Source organism: Mauremys reevesii, linkage group 1 (genome assembly GCF_016161935.1).
Source record: "Mauremys reevesii isolate NIE-2019 linkage group 1, ASM1616193v1, whole genome shotgun sequence".
Classification (NCBI taxonomy): Eukaryota; Metazoa; Chordata; order Testudines; family Geoemydidae; genus Mauremys; species Mauremys reevesii.
Window position 1 is genome coordinate 137,527,192 of NC_052623.1, and position 13,575 is coordinate 137,540,766.

General features: G+C 43.0%; 1 protein-coding gene and 1 long non-coding RNA gene across 5 annotated transcripts in view; one reads left to right on the plus strand and one right to left on the minus strand.

The window, feature by feature from the left end:
• Positions 1–3,150: 3,150 nt before the first annotated feature.
• LOC120384729 lies at positions 3,151–7,034 on the minus strand. The gene is made up of 3 exons (XR_005589068.1): positions 6,917–7,034; positions 5,961–6,368; positions 3,151–3,285 (listed from the first exon to the last, which is right to left on the minus strand). It is a non-coding gene; the product is annotated as an uncharacterized LOC120384729 (long non-coding RNA).
• The window catches only part of PRPS2 (phosphoribosyl pyrophosphate synthetase 2), a 36,848-nt gene continuing 30,183 nt past the window's right edge, over positions 6,911–13,575 (plus strand). For 2 of the 4 annotated variants that reach the window (XM_039503696.1, XM_039503702.1), the window contains exon 1: positions 6,911–7,145. In XM_039503696.1, the coding sequence (XP_039359630.1) occupies positions 7,024–7,145 (122 nt within the window). In that variant the 5' untranslated portion in view covers positions 6,911–7,023. The remainder of the gene's footprint in view (positions 7,146–13,575) is intronic. The other 2 variants (XM_039503688.1, XM_039503705.1) reach the window with 2 other exon arrangements.

Sequence of the window (13,575 nt, forward strand, 5' to 3'; positions counted from 1 at the left end):
GAAGATCCTGAGACTCTACTTGAATTGCTCAGAGAATTTCCCCTTATGTAGGCACTTTTTGTATGAAGTATTTTTTTTAATTAGCTTTTCTTTCGTCACAGTGAATGTTTCTTGTATTGCTTTTCCTTTGGATACCCTACATCTGTGTGGTGGATGATTAGGGAATGATTCCATAGGGATGAATGAAGAAGAAAAAAAGAAATGAGGCTAATAAATCACAAACCAGACTAAATTTTGAGGAGTGATGAAAAATATGTCTTTCTGTATAAATAATAAATGAATCCTGGAGAACATGACTAGAGATTTCTATGAAGTGGGACCTTGAATACAAAGCAATAACTTTATATATAAAGGTTTTGAAGTCTTTATAAAATAATAAAGCTCCTCAGCTGATTTATTACTGTGTGTCTTATTTACAAGCTATTTTATACACTGATATTTTTGACAGAGTATCTGAAGGTGTATTAGAGCTGTGTCTAATTTGGAATCAGGCTACAATACCAGAAAGCAAACGTAGGTAGTTTTTTTCAAAAGGTCTGAAATGTGACAACCCATAGTAAAAACAAAGACCACTGAGTATGCTATAAAGTGCTTAAATAATTATGTTTAAAAGTACATGCTTTCTTATTCAACTTTTAAAAGACTTCTTCCCTTAGCCTCACACTAAAAGTGAACATTATAGGCAACTGCTCAGCTCGTGCTGATGTAAAATAGGGGAAATTTTTTTCATTCATTTCTGTAACATTCAGCAAAATCACCACTTTTTGATAATCTGAGCTGCATAAAAGAACCTTGCAGAATTCCATTCATCCACTCACCTGAGCTAAATAGGACTTTGTCTTTGGTGATGATGACAAATGTATTAACTTTACTATCAACAATCCACTCTTGTTTTAATTTATTTAAAAGATTTTTGCCCTTCTGGTCATGGAGAAAACCTTTATAGTGTAAAATGAGTATAAACAATGTTGCAGTTGGCTAACTTCCTCCAGCTTTTTCTTCCATTCCTTGTTGTAATAAATTGTATCAGAATGTAAACTGATTTGGAAACTTTGCCTTTAGCAATATCAATTATTAACATCCCCTGATTTAATTCTGGTATCATTTCTGCATTTGCTTCGAGCTTGGACTTGTTTTGTACTCATGCTGAAGTCATTTACTTTTTATGTTTTTGTTTAGTGTTGTACTTATATGAGAATTGTTTGCCCGTTACCTAAATCACCGGCAACATTTATAATAATTATATACAAAATGTAACATACTGCTAACCAGAGGCACCGACTTTGTGATTTGCCAGGGGGTGCTTGATTCCCCCACTCCACCCTTCCCCAACCCTGCTCCACCTCTTCCTGCCCCCCCCCGCCCCATCTCTTCCCACCTCCACTCCACTTCTGCCCTGTCTCTTCCCGCCCCATTCCCCAAGCGCCCCACTCCTCCCCCCTTCCCTCCAGTGCCTCCTGCATGCCACCAAACAGCTGATCCATGGCGGCAGGAGGCACTGGGGGGGGAGGGGGGGAAGGGAGAGGAGCTGATTGGCAGAGCTGCCAGTGGAGCACCAATGGAGATGGCACCTATACTGCTAACAACTATTTGCATCCAAGTTTTACAACTGCTCCAGTTAAACAAAATTCAGAGTAAACATCTCCAACCAAAACCTGTAAAACATATAATACGCTTTCCCACCAACCTTCTTCAGATAAGAGAATGAAGGCTTGATCACCTCCCGTCCAGGATAAAAATCAGACCCTTAGGGTATGTCTACACTTCAATAAAAGACCTGCAGCTGGCCCAGGTCAACTAACTCGGGCTCATGGGGATAAAAATTGCAGTGTAGACATTTGGGCTCAGGCTGTAGCCTGGACTCTGAGACGCCTGCAGAGAGTCTAATGGAAGGAAGAAAACTCTGTGGGTGGTTAGATTCTCTTCCTCAACTCCTGGACAATGGGTAGTATTCTACCAACACAGAGTCCTTCAGATTCACAGGTAGCAGGGCCATCTACAATGAGGCTCAATGCCTTCAGACAAGCTCTGTGGCCTTCTGCCTCTGCACAGGCTTCCTGGCAATACTGAAAAGACTTTTCAACAATGTAAAAGAAGACATAGAAAAGTGAGTGCAGTCTCAGATTATTTTAATATTTTGGTGTCTTTCCTAAAGCTGGTCACAAATTTTCTGATGAAACAGTTTTCCACTGGAAAATGGTGATCTGACAGAATCCTGAGGAATGTGTCGATTCTGTCAAAATTTCAACAGAAACCTGGCAGGTTGGTTTTCTGCCCACCTGGGATCTCTTGGCAGCTGGGTCCTGGACTGCCCGAATCCAAAGGTATTTGCCTCCCAGGGCTACCTGATTCCCCAGGCAGCTGCCTCTCCAAGCAGCCCATTTGCCAGCCTCCCAGAGTAGTCCAACTTCCTGGCTTCCAAGGCTCCTTACTCCCTGCGCAACTGCCTTCCTGGGTTCTGTGACTCCCCAGGGTAGTCAAGGAGCCCAGAGAGCTGGTTGCCTGGGGAGTTAGACTCTATGGGAATTTGGGGAACGAGAGGAAAAATTCCATTTTGGTTCTCTTGAAATGGAATTTTTCATAATGTTTTTGTTCCAATGAACCCTATATCCAGCTCAAGCAGGGGTAAACTCCACCTGTGTAAATCCCTGCTTTCCTTGTCTACACTAAGGATTTGCAACTGTAGCTATACCAAAGACCAAAATTGGGGCTAATTCCCAATGTAGTCAAGTCCCTAATGTATATCTGTGTGGTGGGGAAGAAGCAGTGCTGCTGGGCCTTGTTGTTCTCTGATCTAATGGAAAAGGGAAGGGTTTTTTTTAATGTTTTCAATTTCCTTCTGTTGGTATTTGCAACCCAAACAATGCAGGATTGTGCCAGCATGTGGCAAACTGAAATGGACTAGAAACTGACTAAAACAGAAGATGGTGCAATAAAATATATTACCTCGCCCACCTTTTCTCTCTAAAAACAAGTGAAACAGGTTAGTTTATTTTCATTCTCCAAACCAAAAGAACTAAGCAATATCACAAATGGTGAAAAGCAAATTAGATTTTTTTTTCAGTTTTAATGATATTTGCAGAAATAATGTTTTTAATGTTTTAAATATAACTTTTAATCTGACAGTTTTCCTTTAAATTACTAATCACTTATAAAGCACCGTAAATGGATGCAGCAGTTTACAAAATAAAAAAATAAAAAATCTTCAAAAGTCATCTTGTTGCCAGCTCTGAAGATTTTATTGCAAGTCTGGTGATAACTGGTGTGTTTCTTAAAGCCCAACTCCTAGAATCAAGAAATTGCATGAGAATATTACCTTCCATGGAAAAAGAAAAGAAAGTAAGTTTCTATCCCTCCTAATTACAGAGAAAGTGTTGAGAACATGAAGTGAGTGTACCCTAAAGGCTCAGAAAGCAAATAAAAAGAACCTAAAATGTATTATTTTTGTGTCATGAGCCTGGGGGGCCTGATATGTTTTTGAACATTTGCAGTTGGAAATATTGCTAAAATAACTCACAAGATAACATTGTTAAGCCGTTAAGGCAAGAAATTGAGAACAAGGTACTGAGAATTTGGTGAAACCACCCTGAAGCTCTTATTCCTTTTAAAATTATTTTATTTGTATTATTTATTATTTGTACTTAAAAACCAGTACAGCTCTGGAAGAATTGGATCATTGTTTGAAAACAATGAAATTGCAGTGCCAGAATATGAGGACAGTAGGGTTACACAGGTATAATTGTGGTGTTGCCAGTTCTTGCTATTTTTTTCCACAAATCTCACACAATGTTTGATGTTTATCTTTAAAAGCTTCAGTTTCAAGAGAAAAGTGATTAGGTGAAAATCTCTGCTTTCATTAAAAAAAAAAGAAGTTTCTAGCTTCAAGGTTGGAGAGAAAAGATTGAAAATGTGACCCAAGCGTACCCTGGTAACTCAATGCAACTAAAAATGATCCTAATTATTTATTTTAAATCTCACAAATTTTAAATCAATTTCATAACTCTATCTGTGGCATGACTCATGATTTATGAATATTTGGGGTTGGCAATTCTGTAAATGAGGGCAGAATTTGGCCCACAGAATCTTTTACAAGAGATAACTGTGAAAGGCAGGAAAGAACCAACTTGACATTTAGTTCCCAGGCCTCACTGAAAAGGCTGAGTTTAAAAAAATTAAAAATTGTTATTTACAATAAGAGGAAATTTTTACCAGAATTCATTGAGACAATAAATGTAGAAACCCACAGGGGCATTTTGTAGTTTGAGCATTGGCCTGCTAAACCCAGGGTTGTGAGTTCAATCCTTGAGGTGGGCCACTTAGGGATCTGGGGCAAAATCAGTCCTGTTAGTAAAGGCAGGGGGCTAGACTTGATGACCTTTTGGGATCCCTTCCAGTTCTATTATATATATATATATATATATATACACACACACACCCCTATGTATATATGAGTCATTTCTCAGAGTATAACAGTTTTATTTTGAGGAAATTGGAAAGAGGAATGTCAGTGCTGACTTACCAGGAAAAGTTTGCAAAATGTTTGTTCACAGCAAGTGGCGGTAAAATGGGTGAAATGGGAAAAAAGCAATAGAAAAACAAAAATAGTTCATAGTTTCCTAGAAATCAGATTACATCAGGATTCTGACTTCAGCTTCTGAATTCTTAGGAGAAACTTATCTTCAATACCCTACATTACTAGAACGCTGTCTTCAAGACAGCAACAGGTTTCTGCACCAATACTTTTCCACAGCAGAATTACCTATATTGTCCCAGTTCTGCTAGCTGGTAATTGCTATAACTGTGGTTCCTTAAATTAGCCACAGCTGAACTGACTGGGGTCTACTACCAGGTAATTATCAGGAAATAGGAATCTCTTTTGATCAAGGAAAGAGAAAAATTCTTATGTCCCACATCAGGTAAGAATCTCTCTGCTTTCAGGGATTGGGAGAAAGGAGGAACTACCTAAAATAAAACTTCTTTCATTGAAAGACAGTTTCTCTTCCTATATCCATCTGAGGGCTTCTACAAAATTAAGTCAACTTAAATTAACATAAAGCCATCACAGTAATTAAAGCAGTTGTTCACGTCCACACTACGCTCCTTCTGTTGGTGGTGTGTGTCCTCACCAGGAGTGCTCCCATGGACTGAAGTGGAGCATATGGCGTACTGATAGTTGGAGTCCCAAAGTCCTCACAAGTGGCCCTCTATCTAGGGGAGGGATAGCTCAGTGGTTTGAGCATTGGCCTGCTTAATCCAGCATTGTGAGTTCAATCCTTAAGGGGGCCACTTAGGGATCTGGGGCAAAAATTGGTCCTGCTAGAGGGGGCAGGACTCAATGACCTTTCAAGGTCCCTTCTAGTTCTAGGAGATTGGCATATCTCCAATTATTACCTTTTATCTGCTCCAGTGCCAAAAGCCCAAGCTGTTTGCCCAGCACTCAGTTCACACCTTGGGCTGTCAGCTTGGGGACGAGGGCAGATGACAGCTATAAGCCCTGCTGTCAAAAAAATCCAATTTTCTGCTCAGAAACAATTATGATGGAAAATTTTTGACCAGCCCTAATATTGACACTTCATAAATATGGACCATTACAGTTTATCTTGCTCCTGCAAGCACTTTTACAGGAGCTTAACATTACTATCCATTGAAATCATGGATAGCGAAGTTAAACATATTCAAGTATTTGCAGCATTGGAGCCTCAATTTTCTCAGATTACATTGGAGGAAACTGAGGTGTTCCTGGGACTTTATTCCAAAGGCTTTTGGCTGTGTGGAATTGAAAGTAGTAAATGTAAGGGGAAAGAAAGTAGAAAGTGCTGAGTGAAAGGGAAGCAAAGATGCATTAGATAACAAAGCCTAATATGTTTTTAAAACTACCAAAATAGATGTATAATTGAATAAAATTGTAGGTTATTCAAACTCCCAGGAAACTGACACTACCAGATTAAATTATACTATACCTGGATTTTTTTTTACATATTGTTGTTACAAGTAATACTGTAACTGAAAGATAGGCAAACACACTTTTTTCTCTTGTTTACTCTCTGCATTTTGTGCGTATAATCCCTCCAGCAGCATGGACACACAGCAGAAGGGGAGAGAGAAATACTTTTTAAAAAACAGAAAATCCGATTACAAGCCTAGAAAAACTGGCAGAGTGGTCAGGGCAGGTGCAGCACCTCAGACTACTTCAAACTTTTAATGACTAGCTTTTGAGTTGATGGCATCACTCAAAACACAAAGCTACAAGTGTGGGAGATGTCATCGCACAAGTGGATCCCTCTCATCTGCGCGTGAAAGAGATGCATGCGGATGAGGGCGTGATGGCCCTGTCCCCTTGCGTCACCAATGCAGATAAATAACAGCTCCTATGTTCAGGGATGACAAGAAGGGGAATGATTGCACCATGGACCCCAAACTGTCTGTGTAACTTCAGCGGAAGGGTTGGGCCCCAGTGATTATAATGACCCCTGGGGCCCCAAATGTCCCTTGCCAGGCGTGTATATTGCTGGCATTAGGCTGCTGCTCTCTAGCGCGCCTCATCTCATGGCCCAGCCTTTGCATGGGATTACGGTGCACTCCAGTGCCAGGGCAAAGGCTGGGCCATGTGCCGACATGACCCGGGCTGATGCTGAGATCTTGGGTTTGCATCCTCCCAGCTCCCCTCTGCTGCCCCCAGGGGGTCTCCTGGGCCCCAAGCCCCCCTGACTGTCAACCAACCTGGCCAGCCCCTCCCCCCCACAACAGCCTTCCTCCAACCGTCACTCTCATTCCAACGGTCACCATGCCCAGGCTCCCAGTCACGTGCCCCCATGGGCTGGGCCCCCGCCCCGCTCTCCCGCTCGCTTCTCCCGCCCCGCCCCCTCCTCCCCGCGCGCAGGCAGGGGGCGGGCCCGGGGGCCGCCTGTTATCTGACCCGGAGCCCGCGCGCGCGCCCGCGCTCTCGCTCTTTCCGCCTCCGCTGGGGAAGCTCGGCTCGAGCTCTGCCGCCGCCGCCGCCTCCGCCTTCCCTCCGGCGCGGCCATGCCCAACATCGTGCTCTTCAGCGGCAGCTCGCACCAGGACCTGTCCCAGCGCGTGGCCGAGCGGCTGGGCCTGGAGCTGGGCAAGGTGGTGACCAAGAAATTCAGCAACCAGGAAACCAGGTGAGGCGGCGGCGGCGGGGGGGGTTAATGAAGCGGGGCCGCTCGGGGAGTGGGGGCAGGGCCCGCGTTACCTGCTCTCCGCTGCGTCACTAGTCCCGCCCCCGCGTCCGGGTTCCAGGCCAGCTCCCCAGAGCGGTGTCCCGCCCCCGCCCCCACCCCGGGCAGACTGACCCCGGCGTCCCCCGCCCCGCTGAGCCGGACCCTGCCTGGGAAGGCACCGGTGCGCTGACCAAAATCACCCCGTTGCTTAGATCTGTTACAGCATCTTGATATTTGGGGGAGGGGAGGCAGGGAGGAGAAGCCCTTGTATTTAAGAGTTGTGTGTGATGCTGTTTTGATGACACCCTCCCTCCCCTCGTTGCTGTGGTGTGTAGGTGTCGCCTAAATGAACATCTGTTCCTCCCCAAAAGAGCCTAGTATTTTTCGTTATTGGCTGCTGTTTTGTTTTGCCCCATTCTTAACTTTGTCTCCAAGAAGGATGCTGCTGGCCTTTCTCTATCCTCTCTTTTAGAGGGGAAGGTGTAAGAATCATCCTGCTGTCAACTAGTAGGTAAATTATCTACAGCTGTTAATTTAACAGTTGAGAGTATCTGGCAGAGAATGCCCTCACTGGAGAACATCATTTTAGGCCATGTCTACATTGCCACTTCACAGCGCTGCAACTTTCTCGCTCAGGGGTGTGGAAAAAACACCCCCCTGAGCACTGCAAATTTCAGTGCTGAAAAGTGCTAGTGTAGACAGTGCACAAGTGCAGGTAGCCGCGTTCTCAGCACTGGTAGCCACTCCCTTTGTGGGGGTGGGTTTTTTATATCTCTCCCAGTGCTGGTGCCGCAACTGCACAGCCATGTTAAAGCGCTTTAACGTTGCTCGTAAAGACGTACCTATAGGGCTTGGCTACACTTGCAAGTTAGAGCGCATTAAAGCAGTCCCTGGCGCCCTAACTCATGACCTGTCCACACTGGCAAGGCACTTAGAGTGCCTGGACTCTGCAGCAGGAGTGCTCCTGGTAATCCACCTCCATGAGAAGCATAAAGCTTGCTGTGCTTCTGTTGAAACGCCCTAGCGTCAGTGTGAATGAAGTGTTGGATTACTGCGCAATGGTCGGCCTCCAGAAATGTCCCATAATCCCCTTAAGTCAAGTGGCCACTTTTGTCATTGTTTTGGAATCGGCTGTAGGAATGTGGATAAGCCCTTTCAAAGCTCTGTTTCTGACAGCTGGCTGCTTATCTGCTCCGGGACAAGGCAAGCCATTAGTGTGGAATGTTGCTTACTGTGAGTGTGTGTGTAAGAGAGGGGAGGGGGGTCTGCTGACATGCTCTCAGTTCCCCAAAACCCCTCCCTCTCTCTCCCCCCACATACACACAACACACTCCCTGTCACCCTCCACCCCCACTCCCCCATTTGAGAAGAACATTGCAGCCACTTGCACACTGGGATAGCAACCACAATGCACTGCGTTTTGTGACATTGCGAGAGCTGCTCATGTGGCCACGCCAGTGCATTTGCAGCTGACAGTGTAAACACATGGCAGCGTTTTTCCTTGCTGTGTTCTCCGAAGGCTGGTTTTAACTCCCAGCGCTCTGCATCTACAAGTGTAGCCATGCCCTTAGACTCATGCTGTAAAGTCCTGTTGATTGATTGTATCTGTAATAGTGGATTTTGTGACTATAGCTATGAGTTTGCATAGTATAGAATTCTATGAGGGACCTCAAAAGGTCATCTAGTCCAGCCCCGTTCTCTAGATTTACTTGGTTCTGCCTCAGAGAATACCTGATAGATACTTGTCCAATCTGGTCTTAAAACGTTCAGTGATGGGGATTCCACAACCTCCCTTGGAAGCCTATTCCAGAGCTTAACTACATGTATCGTTAAGTGGGGTTTTTTGTTTTTGTTGTTTTTTCTTGTATACCTAACCTAAATCTTCCTTGTGGCAGATTAAGCATGTTTCTTTTTGTCCTACCTTCAGTGGGCACGGAGAACAATTGATCACCCTCCTTTGTACAACACCTCTTAATGTATTTGAAGACTGTGATCAGGTTCCCCCTCGGTCGTCTTTTCTCAAGACGAAAAATGGCCAGATCTTTTGTCATAGATCGGGTTTTCTAAACCTTTAATCATTTTTGTTGCTCTCCTTTGGACTCTCTGATTTGTACACATCTTTCCTAAAGTGTGGTGCCTGCAATTGGACATAGTACTCCAGCTGTAGCCTCACCAGTGCCAACTAGAGTGGGACAGTTACCTCTCATCTCTTAAATAAATCGCTTCTGTTAATACACCCCAGAATAGCTGTCTTTTTTTTTTCTAGTTGCATCATACTGTTGACTTGTATTTACTTTGTGATCCACTATAACCCCTAGATCCTTTTCAGCAGTACATCTGCCTAGCCTAGTGGTCCCCAAACTATGGGTCATACTGTCCTGGGGGGAGCATGGAGGAATATTTGGTTACGAACTGGGGACTGGTCAACCACACAGCTCATTTGGAACCAGAAGTACGCAATCAGGCAGCCCAGAAATTGGTACTGTTTTAAACTGCTAAAACAATAAAGGGAAAGGTTTTTGTGTGTGTGTGTGTGTGTGTGTGTGTGGGCGGGGGGGGTATTTTAAAGATTTGACATGGTAAGGAAACTGTTTCTGTGCTTGTTTCATTTAAATTAAGATGTTTAAAAGCAGCATTTTTCTTCTGCAAATTAAAGTTTCAAAGTCAATGTTCAGTTGTAAACTTTTGAAAAACAACCATAACGTTTTGTTCAGATTTACCAACAGCCTCCATTCCCAAGGTGTTCATAACTCTGAGGTTCTACTCTAACTTAATCTAGACCACACTTCCCTACTTTGCTTATGCTAATATTGTGTCGGGCTGTGTCAAAAGCCTTACTAAAATCACATCTACTTCCACTTAGACACGCTGTCTAAGAAAGAAATTAGGTTGGCTTGGCATATTTAGTTCCTGACAAATCCAGACTGGCTGTTCCTTCTAAGTGTATTATCTTCTAGGTTCTTACAATTTGATTGCTTGATTACTTGTTCCAGTATCTTTTCTGGTGTTGAAGTTTGACTGACTTGTCTATAATTCCCTTGGTCCTCTGGTCCCCTTTTTAAAGATAGGTACTATTTGCCCTTTTCCACTTCTCTAGTACCTTACCTGTCCTCTGAGTTCTGGGAGATAATGGGTAATGGTTCCAAGATCGCTTTTGTTAGTTCCTTAGATACTGCAGGATGAATATCAGGCCCTGCTGACTTTAATACATCTAACTTACCTAAATATTCTTTAACCTGTTCTTTCACTATTTTGGCTTGCATTCCTTCCCCCCTTGTTGTTAATATTGTGTTGAGTATCTGGCCACTATTCACCTTTTCTAGTAAAGTTTGAAGCAAAATAGGCATTAAACGCATCAGTTTTCTTGATGTCATCGGTTAACTCTCCTCCGCTGCTAATAAGGGGGCCTACATTTTCATTCATCTTTCTCTTGCTCCTAATTTATTTAATAAGCTCTTTTTTTATTGCCTTTTGTGTTCCTTGCAGAGAGTAATTTTCCTTTTCCGCGCCCCCAGCCGCGGCCGCGCCCACCCCCCTCGCCTCCCCTCCCAGCCTCCTCCCCAGTGTCCCGGCGCGCCAGCGGGCCGCCCGCGCTCTCCTCCCCGCCCCTGCCCCCGGCGCCCCGCAGCCCGCCTCCCTCCCGCCCCGCGCCTCCCTCCCCCGGCCCCCCCGCCCCCCCAGCTCCCCCGCCCCGCAGGCTCCCCCCGCCCGGCCCCCAGCCGGCCGGGGCCGCTGCCGCGGCTCGAGCCCGCCCGGAGCGGCCGGGCCCCCGCCGCCCCGCTCCCGCGCCCCCGTCTCCCGGGTCCCCAGCCAACTCCTTTTTTTTTAGCTAATTTTAGAAAAAAAAGTATAGTCTTATACACGGAAAAATACGGTCATTTTGTGCCTTAGCCTTTCTGATTTTGTCCATATATGCCTTTGTACTCCTTGGCAATTTGTCCATGTTTTCACTTTTTGTAGGATTACTTTTTGATTTTCAGATAGTTTAAAGAGCTCCTGTTGTAACAATATTGGCCATTTACTATTATTCCTTTTTCCTTTGCAACAAGATAGTTTTCAGTTGTGCCTTTAATATTGTCATTCTGAGAAACTGCCAGCTCTCCTGAACTCCTTCTTCGCTTAGATTTTCTTCCCATGAGACCTTACCTATCAGTTCTGAGTCTGCTTTGTATAAACCAGAAGGTTCCCTTTCTAAAATGATCATGGGGAAAAGGGAACACTGCTTTCTCATTTTGTATAAACAAAACCTAAATTGTACCAGAAGCATATCTCTGAGACTTATTGTATATAACTGTAATCCTCTTTCTATATCAGGTTTTTTTTTAAGATTGCTAAAATGTGTAACTAAGTAAATGTGCATTGTTATGGAACACATTGCACAGAAGTCAATAATTAACCAATTGACTCAATATTAAAGTACTCAATCGTCTCCCATAAAAGAACCTCAGACTCTTTTCACACAACACTTAGACAAAAACCTGTGTAAATAGATAAGCCTTGCTCTCAGGGTCAACTAACTGGTGTTCAGCTATGGGAGAAAGTCCCAGGGACGAAAGACCTTAACTATAAACTTATTGCTGCTGTTCAGTTGACAGTCTTCTAAAAAATATGTGCAAATGTGCATACACGCTGTTGTGTGCAGGTCAACTGATATGCATATGTAACCCCTGACTTGCAATGTATGCACCTACAAGCATATGAAAATCATACTGCCTATACAATCTGAAAAAAATGGCCCCCAAATATTTGGTCTTGCTGAGAACCACTGTTAGAGCTCTGCTTGCAGGATAGAATATGGGTAAACAGGCACACTAATTTTTTTTTAAATATCTTAATAGAAAATACACACAAGGTAGACAAAACCCAATCTTTAGAGTTTCAATGCTAACAATTTGGATTGTATCCAGAAATTAATATTATCTGAGCGCTGAAAGAGACTGTGTGGCAATCACATTATGTACTCCATGAAATTTCTAAAAGATCTGAATGTATAGCTCTCAAGTAGAGTACATTGTAATAGTTCAATACAGAGGTGACTACAAAGAGGACTAAAGGAGAGGTGGGTAGTTGGGAAGATGTATGGTAAAAAGACTGTTTATAGTTGAAACATACACATTCAACTTCTGTGGAGAACATCAGTGTGTTGAACTGAAATTTTAATCTAAAACCAAAGGAAGCATTTTCACATACTAGAAAAAAGTGGACGCAGTGTTTCTTTAGGAAACTCCTGTGAAAGTGAAAAGGGATCTTCAGCCTAATTTCTATGACATAATCAAGTAAGGTTCAGAAGTGAATATAATGATTTAGAAGATAAATAACTCTGAATTTGGTTAATATCTATGCTATAGATATAGGTGACACAAGCTCCTTTGAGGTTACCTATTCTGTTTAGGTGTAAGGATCAAACATCTTTGAAGGTGAATGCTCTGTGGTTCTTGATCAGCTTGTTGTTAAATCTGAATTCCAAGACAACAGGAGGTACAAGAACAGCTCCTGACCTAAACTGAGCTTTGAGATTTTTGTAATGTTAAACTTTTAGTTTCTATGCTCCACCTCTTATCCCCACATATGAAGATACCAGGTATTGAAATGAAAAAGTGTTATCAAATGAGATCTGGATGAAAGACCTCTATGATAATGATACTGTGTACTTAATTTGGGATTTTAGTGTTTGTTCTCCATTGCCAGGGTTGTTTTGAATTAACAGCCTCATTTTCAAAAAATAACTATTCAAAATGTAGAAAATGAGGTACACACTTATTTTAAAATGTAGAATTGTTTCATCACATCACCTACCCTCTCAAAAACCAATAAGGGCTATTTAAAAAAAAAATCACTGGGGGGAAAAAACACTACATCAATAATTGAACTTGATCAGGTGATGGTTGGGTCTGGGAGTTGAGGGTTCTGTAAGAGTGGTAAGTGTGCTGTGGGTAACCAAAACATTAATATATTGCATTCATAAAATGATTTTAAATTTATACATACATATTCCATATTAAAATATAGGTGATAAGACTATCTGGTTTTGAAGATCCTGTAGATACACACAGAATTATTTAAAGAAGATTAAGATTTCAGAGTTAAGCATTCAGCAGTTAGGAAATGCCATAATTAAGGTTGCCTGGCTCATGCAATCATGTAATTAATGACTGTATCATAATGCACAAGGGGACAGATTTTTAAGGCTGTACAATCATGAAAGCTGGAGGAGGGCACCCCTGCCACTTAAGTGTGGGGCTAGGCCACAGGAAGGTCCAGTGTCAAAATGTGCCTAAAATCCTGGATTGCCTTAATTTGGGCCTGTAAATATGTAAGAATACTTGGAGTGGTGATGAAACAGAAGCCTTGCATATGGAAAAGAAGTGTGTAGTGAAATATGAGCACTCCA